The sequence below is a fragment of the Carassius auratus genome, unplaced genomic scaffold, assembly GCF_003368295.1.
Source record: "Carassius auratus strain Wakin unplaced genomic scaffold, ASM336829v1 scaf_tig00214935, whole genome shotgun sequence".
Classification (NCBI taxonomy): domain Eukaryota; kingdom Metazoa; phylum Chordata; class Actinopteri; order Cypriniformes; family Cyprinidae; genus Carassius; species Carassius auratus.
In genome coordinates, this window is record NW_020527867.1 from 109,537 (window position 1) to 134,652 (window position 25,116).

The 25,116-nt window shown below is 35.7% G+C and overlaps 1 protein-coding gene across 1 annotated transcript in view; it reads left to right on the plus strand.

The window, feature by feature from the left end:
- LOC113093272 (catenin alpha-2-like) overlaps positions 1 to 10,813 on the plus strand; it is a 71,981-nt gene extending 61,168 nt beyond the window's left edge. Inside the window, exons 3-6 of the mRNA XM_026259062.1 lie at positions 97 to 292; positions 4,807 to 4,973; positions 5,804 to 5,923; positions 10,192 to 10,813. Coding sequence (XP_026114847.1) covers positions 97 to 292; positions 4,807 to 4,973; positions 5,804 to 5,923; positions 10,192 to 10,500 — 792 coding nt within the window. The 3' untranslated portion in view covers positions 10,501 to 10,813. The remainder of the gene's footprint in view (positions 1 to 96; positions 293 to 4,806; positions 4,974 to 5,803; positions 5,924 to 10,191) is intronic.
- The last annotated feature ends 14,303 nt before the right edge of the window (positions 10,814 to 25,116 follow it).

Sequence of the window (25,116 nt, forward strand, 5' to 3'; positions counted from 1 at the left end):
AGAAAACAAACAAACAAATAATTACTATATATAAAATGTTATAAAAACAAGTTTTTGGCCCAATCCATCTTCATCTATGACTCTTCTCATACACAGGTCACCACCCTGGTCAACACCAGTAACAAAGGTCCATCCGGTAAGAAAAAGGGCCGCTCCAAGAAAGCTCATGTGCTGGCTCTGTCTGTGGAGCAGGCTACACATAACTTTCTAGAAAAGGGTGAGCAGATTGCTAAGGACAGCCAGGACCTGAAGGAGGAGCTTATCGCAGCTGTAGAGGACGTTCGCAAGCAAGGTGAGCAGCTTGTTATCACCCTGAGGTACTGTCCCAAACAAAACCTGCTGCTTATTTGTTACGGCGTCCAATAAAGCAACCAAACATGTATTAATTATATATATATATAATTATTAAGGCTGTCTGCTTTTAGCCTGTGTGCTGTAGTTTTCAGACAGCTAAGCTAAAGTTTTCTGTTCATTTTTCACCTATAAGTCCTGTATTATGTACAGCCCTTATCTGGCAGCACATTAAACACACACTCTCTCTCTCTCTTACCACATTTTCTCTTACCATACACACTGTGTCCCTTTCCAGCACTTTCATGCTCATTGGTTTGGACTGAAGTAAGTGTTTGCTCAGCCAAATTACCTCTATGAAAATGGCAAATAGTTATTGATGGTGTTTCACAGAGCATTCATCATCCCATAAACACAGCCGAGCAGCAATTATGAGGTTGCGAAGACAAGAAAAAATACACTTTTAAACCCCAAATACTAAAATGTATTAGCTGTCATTGTAGTGTATTAATAATAATCTGTTTTCTCTTTTTGTGGTTTGTTTTGAAGAATCTTTGAGGTAATGAATGTGAAATCTTTATTTAATTTGTTTAGTTTGGTGGTGGATTAAATTACTTGCTAATATAATATTAATGGGAGTCTGGGACAATTCGCTGTCTCTTTCTGGGACTTTAAATATGAACTAATTCAGAGAAAAACAAAGAAGAAAATCAGTGTAAGAGAAATGTCACATTTCTCACATTCATGGGAAACCTGGAAATATTGGGAAATTTTAAAATAAGTTATTTCAGGCCTTTAAAAAGTCATAGAAATATAAAAAGATAATTATAATATTATACTACAGTTCCTTTTTCTTTTTTTGGCAGTCTTGGCAAGAGCACATTTTAAAAATCTTACATAAGGCAGTCTATATTTTACCACAGGTCCGCAGTGAGATATCCCTGTTCACTGAGTTTTTAGAGTAATTTTTGGTGAAAATAAACAAGCGTTATGAGGTACTGTAGGTAAGGGACTGACCGATGGAGACTGAGCCAAGCCCCGGCTGCAGGGGCATAATGAAGTGTGTTAAAATACTCTGTGTGGACCATTAGCAAGCTGACCTATAACTGGGATGAGGTTAATGAACACAGGTTGGACATAATGGTCCGAGTGGCTTACCACTCCCAAGGCTGACCGTCTGTCGTTAAGTAATTATGTATGTAATTGTCACTTGTGTCCCACAGTTATTGATTTATTCATTTAATGACAATGAAAAATTACTTAGTGAAACTTTTGAACAAAAGACAACCAAAGGATTAGTTCACTTCCAGAATAAAAAAAAAATAATTTACTGATAATTTACTCACTCCTATGTCATCCAATATGTTCATGACTTTATTCCTTTAGTTGAAAAGTAATAAAAAAAAAATTTGAAAAAAAAAACAAAAAAACAATTCCAGTATTTTTCTCCATATATTGAACTTCAGTAGTGGTCACTGGGTCCAAAGTTCAGTTCAGCTTCAAAGGACTCTACATGACCTCAGCCGAGGAATAAGGGTCTAATTTAGTAATACTATTGGTCATTTTCCAAAAATAAATAAATAAATAAATAAATAAATAAAAATAATATTAATATATATATATATATATATATATATATATATATATATATATATATATATATATATATATATATATATATATATATATATATCATATTTTAACAAGATGCACAAATGCTTGTCTTGCACTAGCTCAATCTCACGAATCATGCACTCGTGTACTATTATTATTATTATTTATTATTATTATTATTATTATAAAATGGTAGATTGTTTAGTTAGATAAGACCCTTATTCCTCGGCTGGGATCTTGTAGAGCCCTTTGAAGCTGCATTGAAACTGCAATTTGCACCTTTAACTCTTGGTCCCTGATGAAGTCTACTATATGGAGAAAAATCCTGGAATGTTTTCTTCAAAAACTTTAATTTATTTTCGACTGAAGAAAAAACACATGAACATCTTGGAAAACATGGGGGTGAATACATTTTCATTTTTTTTTTATTCTGGATGTGAAGTAATTCTTTAAGCTACTAGTAGTAAATTATAAGACCAAACAAACAGACACAACAAAAATGCCAGTCATTTTATACTGCTGCTAGCTGCTCATCACCCTCCCACATGAGCTCTTCAATGCAAAATTCCATATTAAGATATTTCCAAAAAAGTTAAAGTGCATTTTTTTTTGTCCTGTCCAGCTTGTTTTTTTTTTTTTTTTTTTTTTTTTTTATTATTATTTAATAATATACTGTATTTTTGTGTTTCAGAAGGACAAATGGAGTAAAAAGACAATGCACAAGATGAAAACAGTAATGAGAGTAATGAGAGCTGAGGGTCATCTCAGGGATCAATAGGCTATTCATCTAATGCTGTCCTATTTAAGTTGCTCTTTCAAGGTCCATAAAACCTGGTCAAATATGTTAATATTCCCATTCATCTCAACATTTTATCAGTCACTGTGTTTTGTCTTAAATAATACAAAACTAGATGACTCCATCATACCACACATTTCTGTCAGAGTGAGGTGAATATATATAACATTGTTGCAAAAATAAGGATTGCTTCACATAGCTTGGATGAGAATTTGCCTGAATGTGTCTGTTCTTTTGACTTGGTTAAATTATACAGGATGGAAATAAGATTATAACCTTCTGTGGTAATCCGTGAAGGTAGAGCTGCCACAGCAGTGCACAGAGCCAGAGGACAGTGCTGACATTTCCCCTGGAAGTGGAGGGGCAGCAGCAAGGCTTTGTTAAGAATAGCTGGCATTCTGTCGTTTCAGTTCATTGTGAGAAAAACGGCAGAACACGCACATATACAAAAGTACAGCCATATTTATTATGTGCACGCAAGTGTTCACCCACACAGAGCAGGTACAGGCTTAAAAACAAATATTCTCTCTTTCCCTAGACTCTGGGAAGTCCGTTTGCCACAATCTTTCTTCTCTTTATATCATTTTCAGATTCAGTGACATTTGCTAATGTCTCAGCCGGGCTCTTTGTGAGCTTTCATTAATCAACTCTGTCCCGCCTGCGGCTCCTGTTCAGATGGAAAGTGGGAGTCCACTTACTGTAGGGTCATTAATAGATTCTGTCAGTGAACCTTGAGACAAATTGCTCATTTTTACTTCAGCAAGCATACCACAGTAACATTCTGACAGTCTGAATCAAGCTTCTTTTTCTCAGAAGTATAACACATAAATAGATAGAAAGTGCTGCTTTTGAATACATTAAAGTTCAGGAGGTGCATGGTCATCTAGTACTGTCAATCAAAATGAAAGGGAATTAAAAAGCTGCTTCCATCACTCCTGTGCCAGTCTACAAATGGCTTTTTGTTCTAGACTTTATTTTCTGCATATTGATCTGCTTTTGTTGTTAAATTGTCATAAAATTCTTCACAGAACTGCAAAAAATATTTTGTAACAGACTACACAAAAACATTTAAGTGGTGTTTTTAAATGTTTTAAGTTTACATAAAATGTAAAATTACATTTCCAGTTGCCTTAAATTATCTCAGTGTTATCTTATAAATATTAATATTTCTCAACTTATACTTATAATCAACTCATATAATGTTGGAAATACACTCATATTTAATATTTTGGGACCCACTTTATATTAAGTGGCCTTAACTACTATGTATTTCCATTTTCATTAATAATTTAGTACAATGTACTTATTGTGTACATACATGTTTTCACATTGTACTTATATTTAGTATTTAATTTCTGTAATTACATTTATAATTACACTGTTGACCCATACTTTACACCTTAACCCACCCTTAAACTTACCCATACCTCAAACCCTCTCCCTAACCTTACCCCTATCCCACCTCAATAGTAGCAAAAGTGTTTTACAATACAATATGAACACAATAAGTACATTGTACTTATTTTTTTTATGTAAGTACATAGTAGTTAAGGCCACCTAACATAAAGTGGGACCACAGAAACCTTTGTAAATTCTAACATAACACAACATTTAAGTACTAACTTTTGTCCCTCTATGTTAATCTCGTGTAAAATCACACAAAATAACACTAAATTTCTACATTTATTTTCCTTGTTTTCTGATACAAAGCATGCTGGGAACTAGAAAACGCAATAATTTTAAGTTCACCTTACTACAACAAAAATTTTGAGCTTACAGAACTTATTTAAATTAAGTCCAATGAACTTTAATTATTATTTGAGTGCAATTAACTCATTTCATTTGATTAATGAAATTACTGTTCGGTTTTACAGTGCAGACACCATCAGCCCCTTGTACGCTGGTTTCTGAAGTGACTGTTTCACTAATCAGTTTATTTCACTGGTAAACAGATGCACAGCTATAAATAAACTTTTGACATGTCCATGCAGCTTTAGTGAGTTCCGAATTAAAAATGCTAGACAGCACAAGGGATTTGCTGTTTTGGTGGAACTCTAAACATATGTTGTTTGCTTTTGTCTTGGTTGTTTTTTGTCTCTGTGTAGGTGAGACGATGCACATGGCCTCCTCAGAGTTTGCGGATGACCCCTGCTCCTCTGTGAAACGTGGCACCATGGTCCGTGCCGCCCGTGCCCTCCTTTCTGCTGTCACTCGCCTCCTCATCCTGGCTGACATGGCTGACGTCATGAGGCTCCTGGCTCACCTCAAGATCGTATGTTTGCTTCTTATTCATTTCTCACTGGCCATTATTTTTCCACAGTTGCAGTTCATGAAATTCATCACAGTGTATTTGTCTATTTCATTTTATTTTTCCGTGTTTACCTCCCCACTCTCAGCTAGCCACTATAAACATTATTACTTCTTAACAAGCCAGACCCGCCTCTCAATTGTTGCGATATCCAAGGAGACCTATTTCTAGGGCACAGGAAATGAAATGTATTGTAGTACAAAGAAACTGTCTTTATCTCGAATCCTGCTGTTTATTTGCTTTGCGCATATGTTAACTTTGCAACAGACTATTAAAATGCACTTGCTTCTGGTCATCAATTAGGCTCCATATTTCACATTTATATTTATGGTATAGAATTTAGGCTTTTTTCTCTTGTATCTTTTTCACATCCATAATCCATAATCCTTCTAGTTCCACTATTTCGATTTTTGTTCCCCACCGGCTATAAAAACACTTTAAAACACTTTTTCTGTTTACCAGTGGCCTCCCTGTTATATAATCATTAAACAAATTTGAGAACTAAGATCTGTGAAACTTAATGGTTGTGAAAAGGAGAGCTTTTAGAGTGTAGGATGAGGTTGAGAAACTTTTAGATTTATCACAAGGGACAAAACACCTCCTTTGTTCTTCTGCTAGTCTCATTATGGAGAGTGAAAACTGTCCCAGGAGAACCAATAATAAGCACAACAAAAGTTAACGGTCACACAGCCACATCAGTTAAAGTGCTTTTTAGAACTTTTCTACTACTTTTCATTTTATGGATGATGTTTAAACAGTTGGATGTTTGTATGTGTGTGCGTGTTGATTTACAGGTGGAAGAAGCTCTAGAAGCCGTCAAGAACGCTACCAATGAGCAGGACTTGGCCAATCGCTTTAAGGAGTTTGGGAAAGAGATGGTCAAACTCAACTATGTTGCTGCTCGCAGACAGCAGGTATTATTAAATATCACAATTGTTATCTATCTATCTATCTATCTATCTATCTATCTATCTATCTATCTATCTATCTATCTATCTATCTATCTATCTATCTATCTATCTATCTATCTATCTATCTATAAAATAAGCAGTAAGGTACAAGAAGCGATGCTGTGTGTAAAGGCCCGTTCACACCAAGCATGATAACTATAAAGATAATGATAAAGATATAGTTCTAAAAATAGTTCTAAGACTATTTTGAAAAAGATAGAGAAACGATATTGTTGGAATCATTTTCATTTTCATTTCATTTTTTTTTTTCAGCTGTTGAACGATACAAATCTTGACAGCCAATCAGAATCCATCCTGCTGTAACGAGCTTGAGGATTTAAAGCAGCAGACAGGTGCGCTTAGAATAAACAGACGATAACATTCGCTGGTGTGGACACTAATATCGTTTTCTTTATAATTATCATTCTTGGTGTGAACGCGCTTAGGTCTTTGCTGAAGGGAACCCTTAAAGGGGGGGTGAAATGCTATTTCATGCATACTGAGTTTTTTACTCTGTTAAAGAGTTGGATTCCCATGCTAAACATGGACAAAGTTTCAAAAATTAAGTTGTACGTTTGAAGGAGTATTTCTGTTCCAAAAATACTACTTCCGGTTTATCACAAGTTTCGGAAAGTTTTTTTCGAGTATGGCTCTGTGTGACGTTAGATGGAGCGGAATTTCCTTATATGGGTCCTGAGGGCACGTCTGCCGGAAGAGCGCGCGCTCCCGTATAGCAGAGCACTGAGAGCACAACAGACTTCATTGATCAGAGCGAGAGCGTCGCGAAATGTCACAAAAGGAGTGTGTTTTTGGTTGCCAGGGCAAGACAACCCTGCACAGATTACCAAAAAAAAAACAGCATTAAGGGACCAGTGGATGGAGTTTATTTTTACAGAGCATCAACGGAGTTGTGCAAGTGTTTTTGTTTGTTCCCTGCATTTCGAAGATGCTTGTTTTACAAACAAGGCCCAGTTTGACGCCGGATTTGCACATCGTTTATTTCTTAAGAATAATGCAGTCCCAACGAAAAAGGGTCACGATCGATTGTTGGAACCACATGCGGTGAGTAAAACTGCTTCAAATATCTCTGTGTTATTAACTTAGCTATCGGCGTGTAGGCACATCAAGTAAACAACATGCAACGTTGTCATCAAACTGCATGAGTAAAACTGCTTCAAATATCTCTGTGTTGTTAGCTTAGCTATCGGCGCGTAAGCACATCAAGTAAACAACATGCGATGTTGTCATCAAACTGCACTTTCCACATGTACAGCTTAAAAAAAAAAGACGACAAAGAAAGTGGAATTTAGTCATTTTCCAAAACCGCTAAGCAAATATATACAGTTTCAGTACATACCACATAGAGACTGATTGCTGATGCTGCTCTTGTTCAATTTCAGCCTCTGGATCTGATTCTGGATCATAAATATACGCTGAATCTGACTGTTAGCCATGGTTTGTTTTGGTTGGTTTTGTCCTCACGGTGTCACAGCTTCCAGACGCGTTCAACGCAAAAGCCTACTGGCGCTCGTGATTCTTTAGCTCCGCCCACACGTCACGCCTCCAGCCACTCGTGTATTTCCAGGAAAAATCGGTACAGATTATCTTTCTCTTATGAATATAATAAAACTAAAGACTTTTTGGAGTTATGAAGGATGCAGTACTACTCTATAGGTACTCAAGATTAACAGGATATTTAGTGAAAACGAGCATTTCACCCCCCCTTTAATAGGCAGGTAAATAGGCTTCAGCTGTGACGCATTAACAACAAAGCATGGACTCTTGTACCTTACTGCTTGGTTACCAAACAATCCAAACCAAAAATTTTGTTGATGTTACATTTTTGAAGTAAATTGATTAAATGCAATCCTTCCAATAAAAAGTTACTAACAGTGACAGTAAATGGCAAGATCATTATCGTATGGAGCTCAAATAAAAACAGAATAGGAACTGTTCTCATCCACTGTGACATTTATCTTTTAAAGGTATATGTAATATTTTCTCAAACGCATACATCTGCTTTTCTCTCATCAAAATAGATAAATTTGCAGCATAGTGCAAGTTTGCAAGCGTTGTTACTGTAAAATGATGAACATACAGTACCATACCTGAAACAGAATAAATACAGTAATATTCCTTCCACTCTTTGGAAACTGTTGACCTCCACTCCAGGGTTGCCATGTCTGTGTAAAAAAAAAAAAATGCCCCATTGCTGTTCAAAACTAACCCAGTTGTGTTCCAGAAGAAAATGGCTATTAACCCGGTTTGAGTTTTTTTAGGCGTTATTTTAGAATGTTTCCATGGCGATGCGTCATGCTTGTCATGTAACACAACGCAGCCGCAATAGATCTGATGCATGGATTGCTTTTATTTCATTTTTCCTGTTTTATTCAAAATATTCACAAACATGCTCACTATATTACGAGATATCTCATATTACGATTCTGAAATATGTGCAATTGAATGTATTTCTTCGTTTAAACCCTTTTATTTCAACCGTTTTGATCTATATCGGGTGATGGGCGCCGTCGTGTTAGTTCCAGCTGAATCCGAGCTGTGGGATTTACAACATGCAAATTCGTCCTCTTCTCCCGAAACACGTTAAAGTAGTTCTCCAGTAAACTGGGAGAAGAACAGAGTAAACTGTATAATTACCTACACGATCTGTATATGATATCAATTAAAACATGTAGTCAGATTATATTTGTAAGGATCATCATTGCCGTTTCTATGGACATCAGTGTGTATTTTGCAAACTGCAAATGTTTCAGGGACCAGCCAAGACTGATGACACCGGTGTGATCATATGCGTTAAAGGGTTAAAATCACTCTAAAATCATGTTCCAGGGGGTCAGAATTGTCTTCCAGTGGTGGGTCTCGCTTCAACCCACAGACTGAAAAAACAAATAATAATTCTAATAAATAAATAAAAATAAAATAAACAGCCAGCTGCAGCAGTATAAATGTAGCTCAGTTTTGTTGGAACATGGTTCCACTCAGACACTTGCACACATCAAGGTTTCTCCCAGAGATTGTCTATAGGGAGATGAGAAGGTCTGTACTTCTTGCTATTGCAGAAAATGTAACGGAAGTGTTAGCTTTAGCCGCTTTTTCTGCTAATGGTTGCAGGCTTGTCTTCTATTGGCTTTGTTTACATGAAAAGTGTTTCTGAGTTGCAGGAAGTGCATGGCCTCAAAATTAAAGGTGAATGACACCAGCAGGAGACACTCATTATTCGTTACATTAATACAGTTAATTTTGCTGAAATACGTAATACATCGAAGAGTTTTGATATTATATTGATTGTAAATGATGCTAAGGTGGTTGCAAAGTGAAACAACGAACAAGCAGTAATTGTTCTTTTAACATGAATAAAACACAGCTGTTGATCAATATGAATCAAGTACTGGAACTTACCAAGAATATATGTTGCTGTATGTATGTTATATTTGCATATTTATGTTAATTAAATCAAATAAAATAAAACATTAAGCCTATTAGAATGATTTGGTTTTCATTGTAGGTAGGTTTATGACTTTGTATTAACTTTTATAGCATTTTATCCATATGATGAAACTCACAGAGCTTTGAATGCATGAAAGGGTCTTTAATTAATTTTTTCGTGCGATTATGGGATGTCGGTTAAATAACTGATACATAACCCATAGTCCATTTAATCTTTAATCTGCTTCACAGTACAGTCGTTTTGTATACCTGTCGAAACACAATAGACTTGCAAATATTTTGCATAGCAAGTTATGCATTTGGACCTCAAAGTATGCAGGTACGAATTGCGACTACTCAAAAAGCCAGTTGCGCCCAATGGAACATCAGTGCGCGAGTCAGGAAGACATAGCAGCAGCCCGCTGAAAAGCAAAAGAAGAAGAGTTAGAGTAATACATGTTTTAGTGCAGAAAAAAGATTTAACGCTAAGATAACTTTGTAGGCTTTGCGGTCTGTGATTTTCTAACAGAATTTGTCAGGTCAACATGATAGTCAAATAAAAAGGTGGGCTTTACTCTTCATCCGAGTGATGCAATATTAACAGTCAAAGATTGTTGTTGTGAAGTAAGATGTAAGAATTAGTAATACAATTGACAGCAGTTAGACAATATAAATGACCAACAGTTATATACAGGGATGAAAATCGGATGTGTATCAGCAAATTAGATCTGTGCATTAGATCTTAAAGTGACAGGTCTGAAACAGATATCTGTGTATGTGTGTGCCAGGAGCTGAAAGACCCTCAGTGCAGGGATGAGATGGCAGCAGCTCGAGGGGCTCTTAAGAAGAACGCCACTATGCTCTATACTGCCTCCCAGGCCTTCCTACGCCACCCCGACGTGGCTGCTACACGGGCCAACCGGGACTATGTCTTCAAACAGGTCCAGGAGGCCATCGGGGGCATCTCCAGCTCTGCTCAGGCCACTTCACCCACCGATGAGAAGCACGGGCACGCTGGCATCGGCGAGCTGGCTGCCGCTCTCAATGAGTTTGATGTGAGTACACTCGGTTCAAATAATGTTTATTGCAGCATATGAGGTACGCCGTGACATCATCTGTAAAGTGATGCATTTTGTTCGTTGTTTTTCAATTTCTCAGACTTTCTCCATTTGAAATTTCGTGTGTCTGCTTTGAAGTAAGCTGTTTGTAAATCGTTGTAGTCCCTGTAACGTGCCAACACTGTGGAACCAAGTCCTGTCCCAAACTCGCAACACTGGCAAAACAAAACAAACAAACAGAAAACACCGCTAAGCAAAACCAAACCAATGTAGAAGCAGAACACATATTTAAAATGTATACTTCCAAGTGCCGTCGTCTGTAAATGCACCATTTCGAAAGTAACCATATTGTACCAAAATTGTTGTGTAATATAACCAAATCAATAGCTCCCTCACTCCACCTCGCATCCTTGTCCTTGTCTGTTATATGCACTACTTTCTTTATATGCTTTATTTTCTTTGCCCTTGAAAACAAGTCATCTTTCTAAAGGCAATCCAGCAGAAACATTAATGGAAAAATATCTAAGAAGTACTTCCTGTGAGAGACGATATTTGGAATGTTAGGCTGCCATCTAGTGGTTATGAAGATGATCCCTAGTACTACTGAAGTTCTACTGTTAATAAATGTTACAACATTTTTTTGATATAATGTAGTAAGTAATGTTGTTGACTTTTTCTTTTTCAAAGTGATATGTTTAAATAGTGATTGACAACAGGTGCTGGATATTTCAGGAGAATATGTGACACACTAAATGGTCAAAAGTATGTATATAAACGGTGTCAAATCTATCTGTATGCTCAAATGATATGAAGACTCATAATGTTAGTAGTTAAGAATAAGTTGTTTTTGTTGCCTGGAGGCAATGCTGTGCCACAATGAGAAGACATTTATCAAGAGAGGCTGTAATTAAAAACATGACTAAAAAACTATGGAAGCTTTGGCACAATAGTGCTTCTAGACAGCAAAAAAAAAAAAAAAAAAAAAAAAACAACCAAAAGCAGGTCCTCATCTAATATATTAAATATGTTTATTCAATACAAAACATGAACATGATTTTTTTTTATTATAAATATGCATTTATTTATTTTGTTTTGTTGCCTGAGTGCAGTTCTCCAGACTGCACATCATCTGGTGTACCTCTAGGACATAAGTGTTACCAAGAAACCTTACACATTTTGACAATTTTATTTCCTTGAGCCCTTTGTGCTTGCAAAGTTGAGAGAATGGGTTTATTGCATAATTATTAGCATTTTGCGATTATTTGGATTATTTGGACTAATTTAACTTTAATTTTACTAGAACAGGTATTTGAAAACATTGGTGTTTTTTATTTTTATTTTCTTTATTCCAATAATTTTTTTTTATTTTTATTTTTTTTTTTCTGTATAGCAGTGACAGTCAGTGGCTGTTTGGGGTCACTGTTGTTTTATTATTATTTTATATACTATTATAGCATTTACCAATATTTTGATTCAGCTTTTTTATATTTTTAAGTTTACATTTAAATTTCAGTGTACGTTTTAGTAATTTTATGTGCTTTTGAGTATATTTATAATCATAATTTATTCATAAGCTGTAGTAATTTTAGTAGTTCAACATCTTTTCTTTATTATTACATAATAAACATTTCTAATTTCTAATTACAATGTAATTTCTACTTACATTTCTAATTAGTTTTTTTAAGTTTTCATATATATATATATATATATATATATATATATATATATATATATATATATATATATATATATATATATATATATATATATATATATATATATATATGTTGGTGTTTATAGATAAGTATCAGAGTTTAACTAAAGTACAGTGTAGATTATTTAGCACATATTTGTGAATGCAGTGTATTTTTTTAGCTATGCAATATTACCATGAGTATAGCACTTAATGGCTGCCAATATGTGCTATCTGACTGATCCAGTGGCATTTGGGGATGGACAGTTTGACAAAGAAAAACAGGGGTCAACAGAAGATGGTGGAGTGTTTGGGAAGCCTGTTTCATGGTTTGTGTGATTTTGTTTGCACATAGTCACGTAATGTCTAAAATGCACACTTTTAACAACCCAAAATGTTTTTGTACATTTTAACAATTTGTTCCCTTCACTCAGTGTCCTTTTTTTTTTTTTGAGATTGCTGTTTATTGGTAGTCAGTGTAAATGGAGGTTTTCTCACATCTGCTGGACAGCATTAGACTGTGTTTGTGAGTGATGCATTTGGTTTCTGGAAGAGGAATCACAGCTGGAGGTGCGAGACGGGAGACGTCCCGCTAATGAATCTCTGCCTCCCAGACCTCCTGCATTTCTCATGAAGCTCAGACACACTGTTCAGCCAACATTCACACTCTTATTTATCAGAGTGAATATGCATGTGGAGAGAAATATCCTGACAGAAATGATACATCTGTTTGAAAATTCTGTGTGAAAATGTGTGTCATCTGCTGGGGAATGTTCTGCTTTCATATTCAGTCTGATCTGTTTTGAAGTAAGGTGTGTGTGTGTGTGTGTGTGTGTCTGTGTGAAGGGTGGGGTTTTGCCCGTGTTATGGCGTGCTGAAATCTGTTACATGCTTTGGAATACAAAAAAAAAAAAAAACCTGTAAAGAACTACTACTGTATGCCTGATATTTCATGTTCGCATAATGGTGCTGCATACTTAAAGTAAGGTTCAATTACAGTTTTTATATCAGTAAGTCTCGAGCGACAGACTATGTCAGTAAATATGTTAATATTTTAAATATATTACTAGTTTGTACAATATTTGCCTTTATATTTAATACCATTTTACCCAGGCATATTATACATATTTTATATATTATTAAAATTAAAAGTCACCTTCCTGTGTCCTTGCACATAACTGAGTTTACTGGTGTTACAAGATCAATACAAGTTAAAATCTTAATTACTTTGTACAGCAAATATAAGTAAATTTAATTTAGTTAATTTTGTTACTCTAGTTCCAACTTTTAAATATTGTGAGTATCTTTCAAAACTTTATTTATTATTATTATTATTTTTTTACATTTATCCCGTTGCAATGCCTTGTCCGATAGTCTTCCCTTGTAAATGTTTTCATTTATTTTTAAAAACTAGGGGATGATTCCAAATGACTTTCTGTGGTAACTGACGACACCTCACAGATGCTGTCGATAGAGCTTGACTGGTTTTGAACCCAGAACACTGGGAAAACGACTGAGTAAACTGAAGATAAATCTAAATACTTTGATCTTATTGGGTTTATCGTATTGAATCTTATTGGCACACAATTCTAGAGTCAGTTGTAATTATGATTATAAATAAATGCTTATTATTATTATTATTATTATTATTATTATTATTATTATTATTATTATTATTATTATTATTATTATTATTATTATTATTCATTACAGTTTGAAAGTTTGGGGTTGGTAAGATTTTTTTAAATAATTTTTTAATATCTCTCTTATGCTCAACATGGCTACATTTATTCTATATGTATAAATCTGTTTTCTAGTGTAATTTAAAAATGTTATTTATGTTTTTAATGGTAATACTAAATTTTTTTATTCAATGTGAGCCCTGCAAACTTACTCTCTTACAAGCACAATCGAACCCATAGCAGCCTGCTCAGTGAACAATATGGCTTTACATCTTTTTGATGATAGGCCAACATTGAGCATTACATGATCACAGCAGCCTTTGTTGAGTAGCATCCACACACACACACACACACACATACATTCATGCCTGTTGTTTTCCTCAGAGTGTATTCCTTGTTCAGTTTTGACCTACAGGACGTCGTCTCTGGGCGAATTGAACAGAGCATCAAAGGAACTGTCTATCCCCCATACAGCCATTTGTTTACCAGCGTGCTCCAGTCTTGAAAACAAATCAGTGTCTTGAGCATGTGGGTTTCTCTCCATTAAAGAGCCTGTTTAGTTTTCTCATTAGTGCAGAAGAGAGAAGATGGACTGCGGTTCCAATTGCAATTGCTGCTGCTGCTTTTATTATTTGCTTTGAAAATGATTACATATGCAGTAATTTTCACTTCTAAGCCTGCTATGATGTCATGCTGTCATGCTGAGGATTATTAGAATGTGTTTTTAGAGTGCTGACTGGTTTTATGGAGTGACGCAGTTTGTCTGGCCACAGACACCTTTGGTCAGACTGTGCAGATCACACAGTAAACAGTAGGGGGCAGTGTTGCACCACACCAGAAATCCCTCTCAGACTGAACAAGTGTGATTCATGTTGCTTCTTTCACGTCGTCTTTGGTCTGGTAGTCACAGACCAGACTTGCACTCGAAGCTCTGTATTGATATTGTATCTCAGTGAGGATTGGTATTGATTGAGTGTGTGGTGACCTTCTCAGTGACCATCTTATCTACTCAGAGGAGCCCACCGTGAAAATACCCATCATCAGCACTCCTGTGTTCTGCAGTATTATCTAATATTCTTCATCCCTTCCTTTGTAAATGTGGTCCCTTAACCATCGTTCCCTCCCCCTTTTCCTTTCTTCCTTCCTATTTTATTCCTCCTCTTTTATTTCCTTCTGTTTTTCCCTTCCTTTCTTCATTGGTTTCGTTATTCCTTATTTCCATCCTCCAGTTCTTCCCTCCTCCCTTCCTTTATTGTTTTTTTCTTTCCTCTTCATTTCTTTGTACCTTCTTTCTTTGCTTCTTAATTTCTGTTTTTCTATCCTCCAGTTTGTCCTTCCTTCCTCCATTTTTTTTTTTTTTTTTTTTTTTTTTTTTTACATTTACTTATACTGTACATTTAGTAATTTAGCAGATGCTTTTATCCAAAGCAACTTACAGTTGAGGTCAATGGAAGCAAAATTTAAATCAACAAAAGAGCAAAGATATATAAGTGCTATAACAAATCTCAGTTAGCCTAACAAAATACACTTTTTTTTTTTAAATTATATAATAAATAAATGTAAACAGACAGGATAGAAAAAGAATAGAGCAAGCTACTGTTAGAAGCCTTTTTATTTATTTTTATTTTTTTTTGCTTTTTGGTAATAATAATAAATCAAAATAAAACAAAAAGACAGAGTACAAAAATAATAGAGAAGCTCAGGCTTAGTTGGATTTTTAAGAAAACAATTTAATAATGCTCATTTATAATGTTTAATTTAAATATATTTAATATACTCTTTCTTCCCCTATTATTCTGTGCTTCTTTTCTTATCTTAACCCTTACTTCATTGTTTCCTTCCCTCATTTCATTTTTTAATTACTTCATTCTTTTAATTACTTTCTGCATTTGTGTCTGCCTTCCCTAGTAAAAAAAAAAAAATGTATATTTATTATAAATATATTTAAATGTATTTGAAATACATTTATTTAATTTAAAGTATACTACAGGTACATATGTACTTAATAAAATAGACTGCAGCTGTACTTTTACTAAACTGATATACTTAAAGTATGCTAAATTAAAACAACTAATTTTGTACATAATGCACTTTAATTGTCCAAAAGAGGTGCTGAAGTCCGATAAAAGAGATATTTAGTATATTTCATTGTGCTAAAGTGGAACTATTGTAAGTATACTTCAGGTATACTTAGACCAATATATACCACTATACAAGACCAATATAATGCAAAGATCATACAATCCTCATCAAAAGTGACATTAAACACATTTTAGACTTAATATTAAGAAAAGTGCAAATAAAATGTGATTATAATATTTAATCAGTAAGTCTCGAGTTATCTGTCAGTAAAAATCTTAATAGATTTGAACTATACTAAGTATGAAATGTATTTTAAATATATGACTTTTTTACTAGGGTAATTTCCTTCCCTCCTTTGTTTTCTTTTTTGTTGTTGTTTTATTTATTTTCTTCTTCCTTCTTCCTGTATTCTTTCATTTATTCATTTGCATCCCTCCCTCCTTATGTTTCTTTTGCTTCCTTGCTCTGTTGTTTTTTTGTTGTTGTTGTTTTTTTTTTTTTTTTTTGCCTTTTTGCCTTTTTAAAAATTCCCCTCCCACAATAATTTCAGGTTGCTGATGGAAGTGCTCTGGGAAAAGACCCCCCTCTGGCTTACACACACACACACACACACACACACACACACACACACAGACAGACAGTATCTATAACAAAGAAGTTGTCATCCTTTATTATTTTTCCAATGTGTCTTTGCCCCTCTGGATTTTAGAATATAAATTAAGTGTAGCTGTTACGTGTACGTGTGTGTGTGTGTGTGTGTGTGTGTGTGTGTGTGTGTGTTGTCAGTGCATGACCCTTCCTCGTGGTTTCATATAAGTGGTTATTGTAGCTCAGGGCTGCCAGGAAATAATCTCTTTGTCAGAATTGTCTCATTTCATGACCCATTCACATCTTCTACGGTGTCACTTCCTGTGTAAAATGATGGAAAATCCAAAGTGGAGAGGACCCCCTGCTATTGGATTAATCTGTAGTACAAAAGTACCTGTCAAATTAACACTCACACCTGACAGACCACCAATGGGGCATGTCAGATGAGCTTTCAGTGCTCCTTAAATCATCTTATGTCAGCACACAGTGACATAGAATAAATAATCTTTATATACAGGCCAGTACACAACCTATACCAAACACACACACACACACACACACACACACACACACACACACACACACACACCTGTTTCAGTGTTGAATTGATATTGGCTGATGAGAGCAATAGCCTGATTGAAAAGTCATTTACATGTTAAAACTGTAAACAAATTAAACATTTTAATGAGAAAGAAGTAAATATGGTTGGTTCCCGGCTCATAAAAGTCATCAGAGGGATGTTGGAAGAATTGGCAAAAGAATTGGGAAGTGATGACAAAACAAAAAAAACAAAAAAAAACATACATGGTCAATTGGGTGCTGAAATGTTCATGTTTAATCATGCTCATGCTAGTGTAAACCTCAGTGTCTTGCACACATGCAGACATGCACACATACAATTGTGCACAGGGAGCAGGGAAGGCTAATATATGGATATGTATTCATTGCATTTTTTCCCTTTTTTTTCTCTTTTTGGATCTTGAGAGGGTACTTAAAATGATTTAAGATGACTAGGGGCAATTGTTATGGCTTATATTGATTATAGCTTCATTGCATATTGTAGTCATCTGGAGTCAGAAATAGATGGAGGACATGTCTACAAACACCCACACAGCAAAATCCCACCTTTTTATCTCTAAAAGTTTCAAATGTATGCCTGTTTTGGGCCTGGGTGTGTAGACTTTAGGATTAGAGTGGATTAAACAGACACAGCAGTGGGTTTACTAGTGCATGCCTAGTTCCTCAGACCTGGGCTTTCTGGTTCTCTTCTTCCTGCAGAGGAGCCAAACCCTTTCACAGAGGTTACCCAAAATCAATATATGTCTCTCTTTCTGTGTGCTGAACATATTTAGTTATTTATAGGCCAAAGAGCAAAACCCCTTAATATCGGCTACAGTATGGTTCTCTGAATAACAGATATTAGAATTGGAGTTTAGTTTTTTTTTTTCTTTTTTTCATAGTTAACTGTAAAGACTGTTTACTTATTATTAAAACATCTAAGCTTCACATGAAATGCCTAAAGACCACCCACAGTTTTTCTTATTTAAAGAATAAACCAACAAATAAAAATTTAATATTTAGTTCAAATTTACTTAGGTCAAGATATATTCTCTGAAAACAATTCCTATGTTGCTTTGCTTCCCACATGTCTGTTTTGTTTTTGAAGATATTTGCAGAAAAACTATGCCATGGCATTTATTAGTTCACCTAGGTTTAGCAGCCCTAACTGTCAAATTAAATCAAAATGAACTGTAGGGCCCTATGGGGTCCGTTTTAAAGCGGGATTTGTACTTTCGCCTGGCTCCGCTTCGCAAGCCTCTGCTGACTGCATGCACACTGTCCCAAAAGAATGAGGCTTTTATACTTGTCGCATTTGCCGTTGTACTATCTTTTGATAATATATATAGCTCCTCGTTAGTATAGTGGACTGGGGTTCGATTCCTTGACGGGGAGAGCATGGGAAAACATGGGTCCCAAGGCTAAACCAGTTGAGAACTGGTTAGATGTTGACCCACACCAGCAGGCATCTTTTAAAGCTGTCTGGTTTCACACTGTTTTCTTATGCAGTGCACCAGAGAGGGTCTTTTAAAATGTTTTCCTGTCTGAAACTGGCTCTTCAAGCACTTTTTAAAAGGAACAGCGATATTTGTGCGAAGAATGCATTTGATGCTGGCGCATACTTTATTCTGGTCAGGATGCAGCAGAATATTGCACATAATCTAAAAAATGATATTTTTTTACTTTTTTTTCAAAGAGGTTTGATCTATAGAAGTGTTTTGAAAACATTTATCTTTTGACTTGCAGGTAAAAAAAGAAAATAAAAAAAAATAAGATGCAAGAATGTTTATAAAGAAATAATGCAGAAATGACAGTTATGAATTTTAGATTGCTACAGAGGAACAACATATGTTTTGTGAGCACCAAATTAGTATGTACGAGTGACTTATAAAGGATCATCTGACACTGAAGACTGGTGGAATGGATGCTGAGAATAATAAGGCTGAATTTTGCCTGTCCTCACAGTGTAAAATCAGCATGTCTTGTTCTGTGAGTATGTGATTCTTTTCACATGGGACATTTTAACCTTGAGTGTGTGGAACTCTCATTAGCATTCATTGGATACCACTATATTCTTAAGGCCTTCGTGTGATACTGTCCTAGTCAGTGCACCTTTTGGGATGGCTTTCACATCTTCCCCTTCACGCTGCTTTGCCTCGAAGTCAAGGTCATTTGTTCAGGGATTACAGGAAGCCAGTGTACCCACTCGTATGTTTCTGGAACAGCCATTGAGCTGAGACCAGTACGAGTGTGGAGCCTAGGCCAATGCTAAACCTTCCCGAACTGAGTGAGGAGAAGAGATTGGACAGGGATATTGAGCTGACTGCTTGGTTCTTGCCAAATGCAAATGCAGCTTCTTTTCCTGGCAGCGTGTCCAAGGCTTCTTTGTGAAAGTTTCCCATGTCTCTTCACCAACCCAGGTAAAGGAACTTTATTCGGGAATATATGTGTACAGCCCCCCTGGGATGCTAGGCAAAAGCTGGAAAAGAGATTACCAGCACCAGGGCCCAATTTTATCTCCTTTTTGCAAAGCTTTTTCTCTTAAATCACTACAGTAATGCAAAATACCCAAACCCCGCGGTCACAACGGAAATCTACAAACCTCCTTTTTTACTCAAAATGTTTGTTGTAGAATATTTAACAGAAAGATAGTGAAGCCAAGACCTTTTTTTAAGTCCATGTTGTACAACATCAGAGCTGATTTATGTTTTTTACGTGGCTGTTTTTTGGTAACAGAGGAAACATATTATTGCATTCTGTATGGATTGGCAGTATAAATGTCACTGACTACACATCTCAAGTGATATATTTGGCATGTCAGCTTATCGTGTAACCTAACATAAAAGGACCCCGTCTGCTCTTGAATTATTTCAGTCATATAAATCACACTGCCTTGGCCTTCCATATCTCTTTTCAAATAGAATATCAATCATGTTTATTGAGGTGTGCCCAGCATATTGATTACTATTGATTTCATTGGCATATTTCATCTGAGTGCATGTGCGATGTAAGTTCAGGCATGTTCTCAAAGACTTGTGGGACTGAACATTCCAGCACTCTTGGTTGCAGTGAAGGTGTGAGACCAATATCCTCCCAGACTATATCTGTCTACCTGCCTATCTGTCTGGCCATGTCTAATTGACACATTTTAACATGTACGTTGTGTGTGTGTGTGTGTGTGTGTGTGTGCCTGAATGTGAGCATTGTCTTTGGGCCAACACTAGTTTTATTGCTTTTCCTTCACAATGTCAGCGAGCAAGGCCACATCATCAAGTTGTCATTCCCAAAGCAACACTCATCTCGCGAGTTCACAAACAACACATCCTTCTTTTCCACATTGCTGTCAAACTCACCTCAATACACAGAGGAACACATGTCAGATGTCATTCTCCTTTCTTCTGATATCACAGATTTTATTTGGCTTAATAGACATCATTTTACTGTAAGAATCCCCAGGCGTTCAGTGCAAGGTTGGCCAAAATTTAGAATCTGTGTGTCATTCTCTGATCTCTAGTGTTCTATCTATTGTTCTATCATTTAAAGACTTTAAACTTCATGTCATTTAAACTTTTTTTTTTTTTTTCTTCTTCAGTAACTTTCAAACACAGCGCTGTCCAGCTAACATTGACATTGTACTTTTTCATTTTAAATTGTAAAACATTATTTCCAAAATTTTAAACATTACTATTATTGTGGTCTTGGACTTCTGGACACCCCTATGTTTGTGTTCTATTCAGATTGTACTTGGCATTTAGCATTATGCTACATATAGTGCACATAATAGTATTGCTGGCACTTCTCTAATCCCTTGGTGGACTGGTGTATTATCTAAACAAGTCTAACTATCACCACCCACCCCCCAATTTTGGCATGGAGACACAACATGACATACCTAAAATAAAAAGGTTGCTACACATGAGTCTTTCTGACTAGATACATACTCAACATATGTTTACAATGCTGACACTTCAAAGTTTACTGTTCAAGAATCCGAATTACTCAGAATGCTATGATAATATAAATATATGAGCACAAACAAAAACAAATAAAACAAAATAAATATATTGCTAGGTATGAAACATATAAATATATCGCCAGGTATGAGACATAGTCCTCATTAATCCTTTATCATTATCATTATTAGCTTTTATTCTGGCATTACAAGGTTTACCAAGCCATATCGCTTAGATCCCAAATATACATTTAGCGGCCTATTATCAAAAGTATTTCTAAAAAAAAATACAACGAAAATTTTTTATGCAACCTTACATCAATTATTTTGACAAAATACATCATGATGCATAATTGCACGTTCTGCAGATGCATTTGAGCTAACATTAGCATCAAGCTACATAAGATAATTTATGACATTAAAAATGCACTTGTACTCAAAACGTGCTTTAAATCTCAATCTAGTGTTTGTAATAATCTCCTTTTGCGATCTCGTGGAATTTGGTCATTTAATGTTATTAAATTTGCTATATATAGCTTTTATATTGCTGCACAAAAAGCATTTCAGGTGTACACATTCTTTATTTTTTATGAAAATACCCCAAATCTCAAGAAAATCAAATACAAACCATATACTATCATAATTGTGTTTATTTTTTTGTATATTTCATGGGTAAAGACTCTTTGTTTGTTATGGTCCGATATTAACGTGGAAGAGAATGAAAGTGTGTAACAGGATGAGACGGGGCTTGTTATTAGATGCAATATGATTGACAGGCGACGGGCGAATCAGGTTTCTCTGAGGCCCTGTCAACACGAACGCTGTTTTTTTTCAAAACCGCAGCTTTTTATATGCTATTATTTTTGCCATTCATCACTCAATCATAGTACCATATCACTGAAACCGAACATTTTTCAGAACTCCTGCCAGGGTGAAGATTTCCAAAACTCCAGTTGCAGTGTTATCATATAGACAGCGAAACTGGGAGATTTTGGCTTTGTGCTCCGACGTCACACCTACTGGAAACTTTTTCAGGCTTCTGATTGGCCAACATGGCTTTGTGGTTGAGATTATATTTCCGCATGTTGGTTTGGCATGCTCTTGACAGTGCTTCATAGCATGCTTTTGAGTTTTCATGTGGACAGAGATTTAAAAAAAAACATAAGCCGTAAAAACTGTTTAAAAAAATATCCATGTACGTGTGGACATGGCCTTAGTCCAAGTGTGAGCAGGGACACGTAAACACACAGAGACATCCCAGGAGGATGCTAATTTTCATCAGATTGTTTTAATCAGTGGGCAATTAATAAAAATGATGATTCTGTCTGAAGAAACCTGTGTAAATATATCTATATATCTCCATGTACTGTATATGCATCTTTGGACTATAAGCCCTTATTGACGCTGTTCAGTAAAGCTATGTGAACACAAATATACTGCTGTAGATGTTACTATTGCTATTCCAAATATGACACACATGGATTTATTATTTTACACTCCTGACATAAATTACTTAAACTACTGTCCCTGCAATGATGTTATATCAAAACCGTGGTCAAATATTGAAGCTACCGTCTTTAATCTTTCTACTGCATGCACAGATTTGTCCAGATCAAATGAGAGCATGATGTTTTAACATGCTGTGGAAAGTGAAACAACAATATTCCGGGGCGCGTTGCCGATCTTTGTCAGTTAGGGGGTTAAAGCTCTGCTGTGGGGTGTTAGCATTTATTTGTTCCTGGGCTGTTCTCTCGGGGGTCTCTGCCATAGGCTTCACTCACTAAACGCATCTTGGCTCCATTTCTGTGATTTTTGCAGACTGTTGTTGCCCCAACAGTTCAATTAGAACTTATGGAAATTAATCTAGGGCAACTGCCAAGACGATTGGCAGGGCTTCTCGTCAGTGGTTCCTCAGATTGTGTTTTTTTCCAAACACGTGAACTTGAGGGTTAGCATAAAACGCCGTTTCGAGAGATCTTGCTCTCTGGGCTTATGCGTGTTCTGAAAGTCTAGGGTTGAGGGGGCGTAAAACTTTCCAGGTAGGAGACCTCTTCACTTTATCTGGAGGACAGAACGTTCCCTGACCTCGGCTTTGATATTGTGAATACACTCACAGGCTAGACTAGCACTTAGCTACAAATGGTGATTTTTATGAAAGCTAGTGCTTTTATTGCAAAAATATCCCCTTTCTCTCTCTCTCTCTCTCTCTCTCTCTCTCTCTCTCTCTCATTCTCTCAAGCCTCCACCAGTGTCTATCAGTATATGGCAGAAGTCCACATGCTGTGTTTTTATAGATGTTACATTATTAGAGGGCACGTCTATCAGCAGCCCAGTCGACAGATGAGTGCTGCTGTGTGATCCAGAGATCTGCTGTGTTTTGACTGGCTTGCTCTCTCTTTCCCCTCAGGCCGTTGTGCTGCAGGATCAAAGTCAATATTTAACAGAGAAACAGTCTAATGTTGCTCAATTCCTTCTAACTGTGGCGTCCTTGAGATCAAACCAGCACTACGGGACTACTGGTGAACACTCTGAAAGCTTTCTGGGTGATGGGAACTATGTCTTAGGGGAAACAATGCAGTGAATACGCTGATTGCAGTTGCATTTTAACACTTGACTTGCCTGCATTCTTGCACTCCCACGTTGTCAAAATCTGCATGCTGACATGATTAATAACATTTTTGATTCAAATTCAATTTAAATCTTTTATTAACACAGCTATATTTATATTTCCTCCTTATATTTACAGGCCACTGCTCTCTTTTTTAAAGCTTTTCCCAGCATCTAGGACAGTCACAAAGATGTGTGCATTACTTGTGACATCTATTTCTGTGAAATCTGTCATGTTTCTAGGGACATTTGGGTAGTATACAATTTTTATCATATGTATGTGTTTTATATGCGCATATATATGTAATTGTCAAAACTGATCATTATAATTTTTTTATTTTTTTTATTAACTTTCACTGGTTAGTATTATAATTTAATGGTGTTTAGCAAAAATATATAATAATATAATTATGACATCACTGATACTGACTGGGTTAGCTGATGATTGTATACATTGTTTTTTCACATGGATTTATAGTATACCATTGAATAATGACTGAATACATAAGCTTCAGCAACAAAATATTGTTTATTTTTGTTCAACCAAGTCTAGCAGACCAGTGCAATTTTTGCCATTAAGTGTAGCAATAGCATATTTAGAAACAATTTAGAAATAGTACATTTCAGAAATTCAGGTAGCTTATAGGTGCTGGAACCTTCTGTAAAGTGTTTTTTTAAGTAATACACAATACTGTCAATTACATTCAGAACATTGGAAACACTAACTATTAGAAAATCTCTCTGTTGCTTCAGAGGCCATAACATACTAAGTCCAACTCTCAATAACCTTGGCCAAAACAATAAAGTCCAGTTGCACCAACAAAATAATACATAGTTCAACATAAAGTGTAAAGTCCACGCTAGCTGCTATATGTTTTGCGTTGAGATTCGTCATGTGCTGCGGTGATATGCGACACTAGTTGGTGCTTCAGTATAATTGGTCCGCGAAACTCATCCAGTGAGAAACGTTCCGCGGTACAAAAATAAGTTATTAAAAATGCAGGATTTTTTTTTTTTTTCTGTAACTAATTAATCTTTATTAATGCGTTATTTTTTTGTGTAATTAATTAATCTCAATTAACGCGTTAAAGTCCTGGCCCTAGTTTTGACATAATTCTACTTTTTCTTTTTTACCTCAAAAATGTAAAGCATGACTTTTACAACTTCATTTGAACAAATGCTCCTTTATTTCTAAAAGGTTTTATTTCAAAAGATCAACGGGGATTCTAGGTTTCACATTATTTCAGTTTGCATGCAGCTAAGAAATAATTGATAAAACATCACTCACAAGTAGGCCTTTTTTGAGAGAGAAGTCAATCAGCAACAGTTGCAGTATAGAGAGTTGCAAATCTGTGTTCAGAAGGGTGGTCACTGTGCAAATCTGCTGTCAGTTTGTTGAATGATAGAGCATTAGAGGGGGTTTTATTCATGCCTATTGTTGTTCTATTTAGTCTTGGACATGACAGCCGGTATCAGGGTGGAGATGAGTAGGT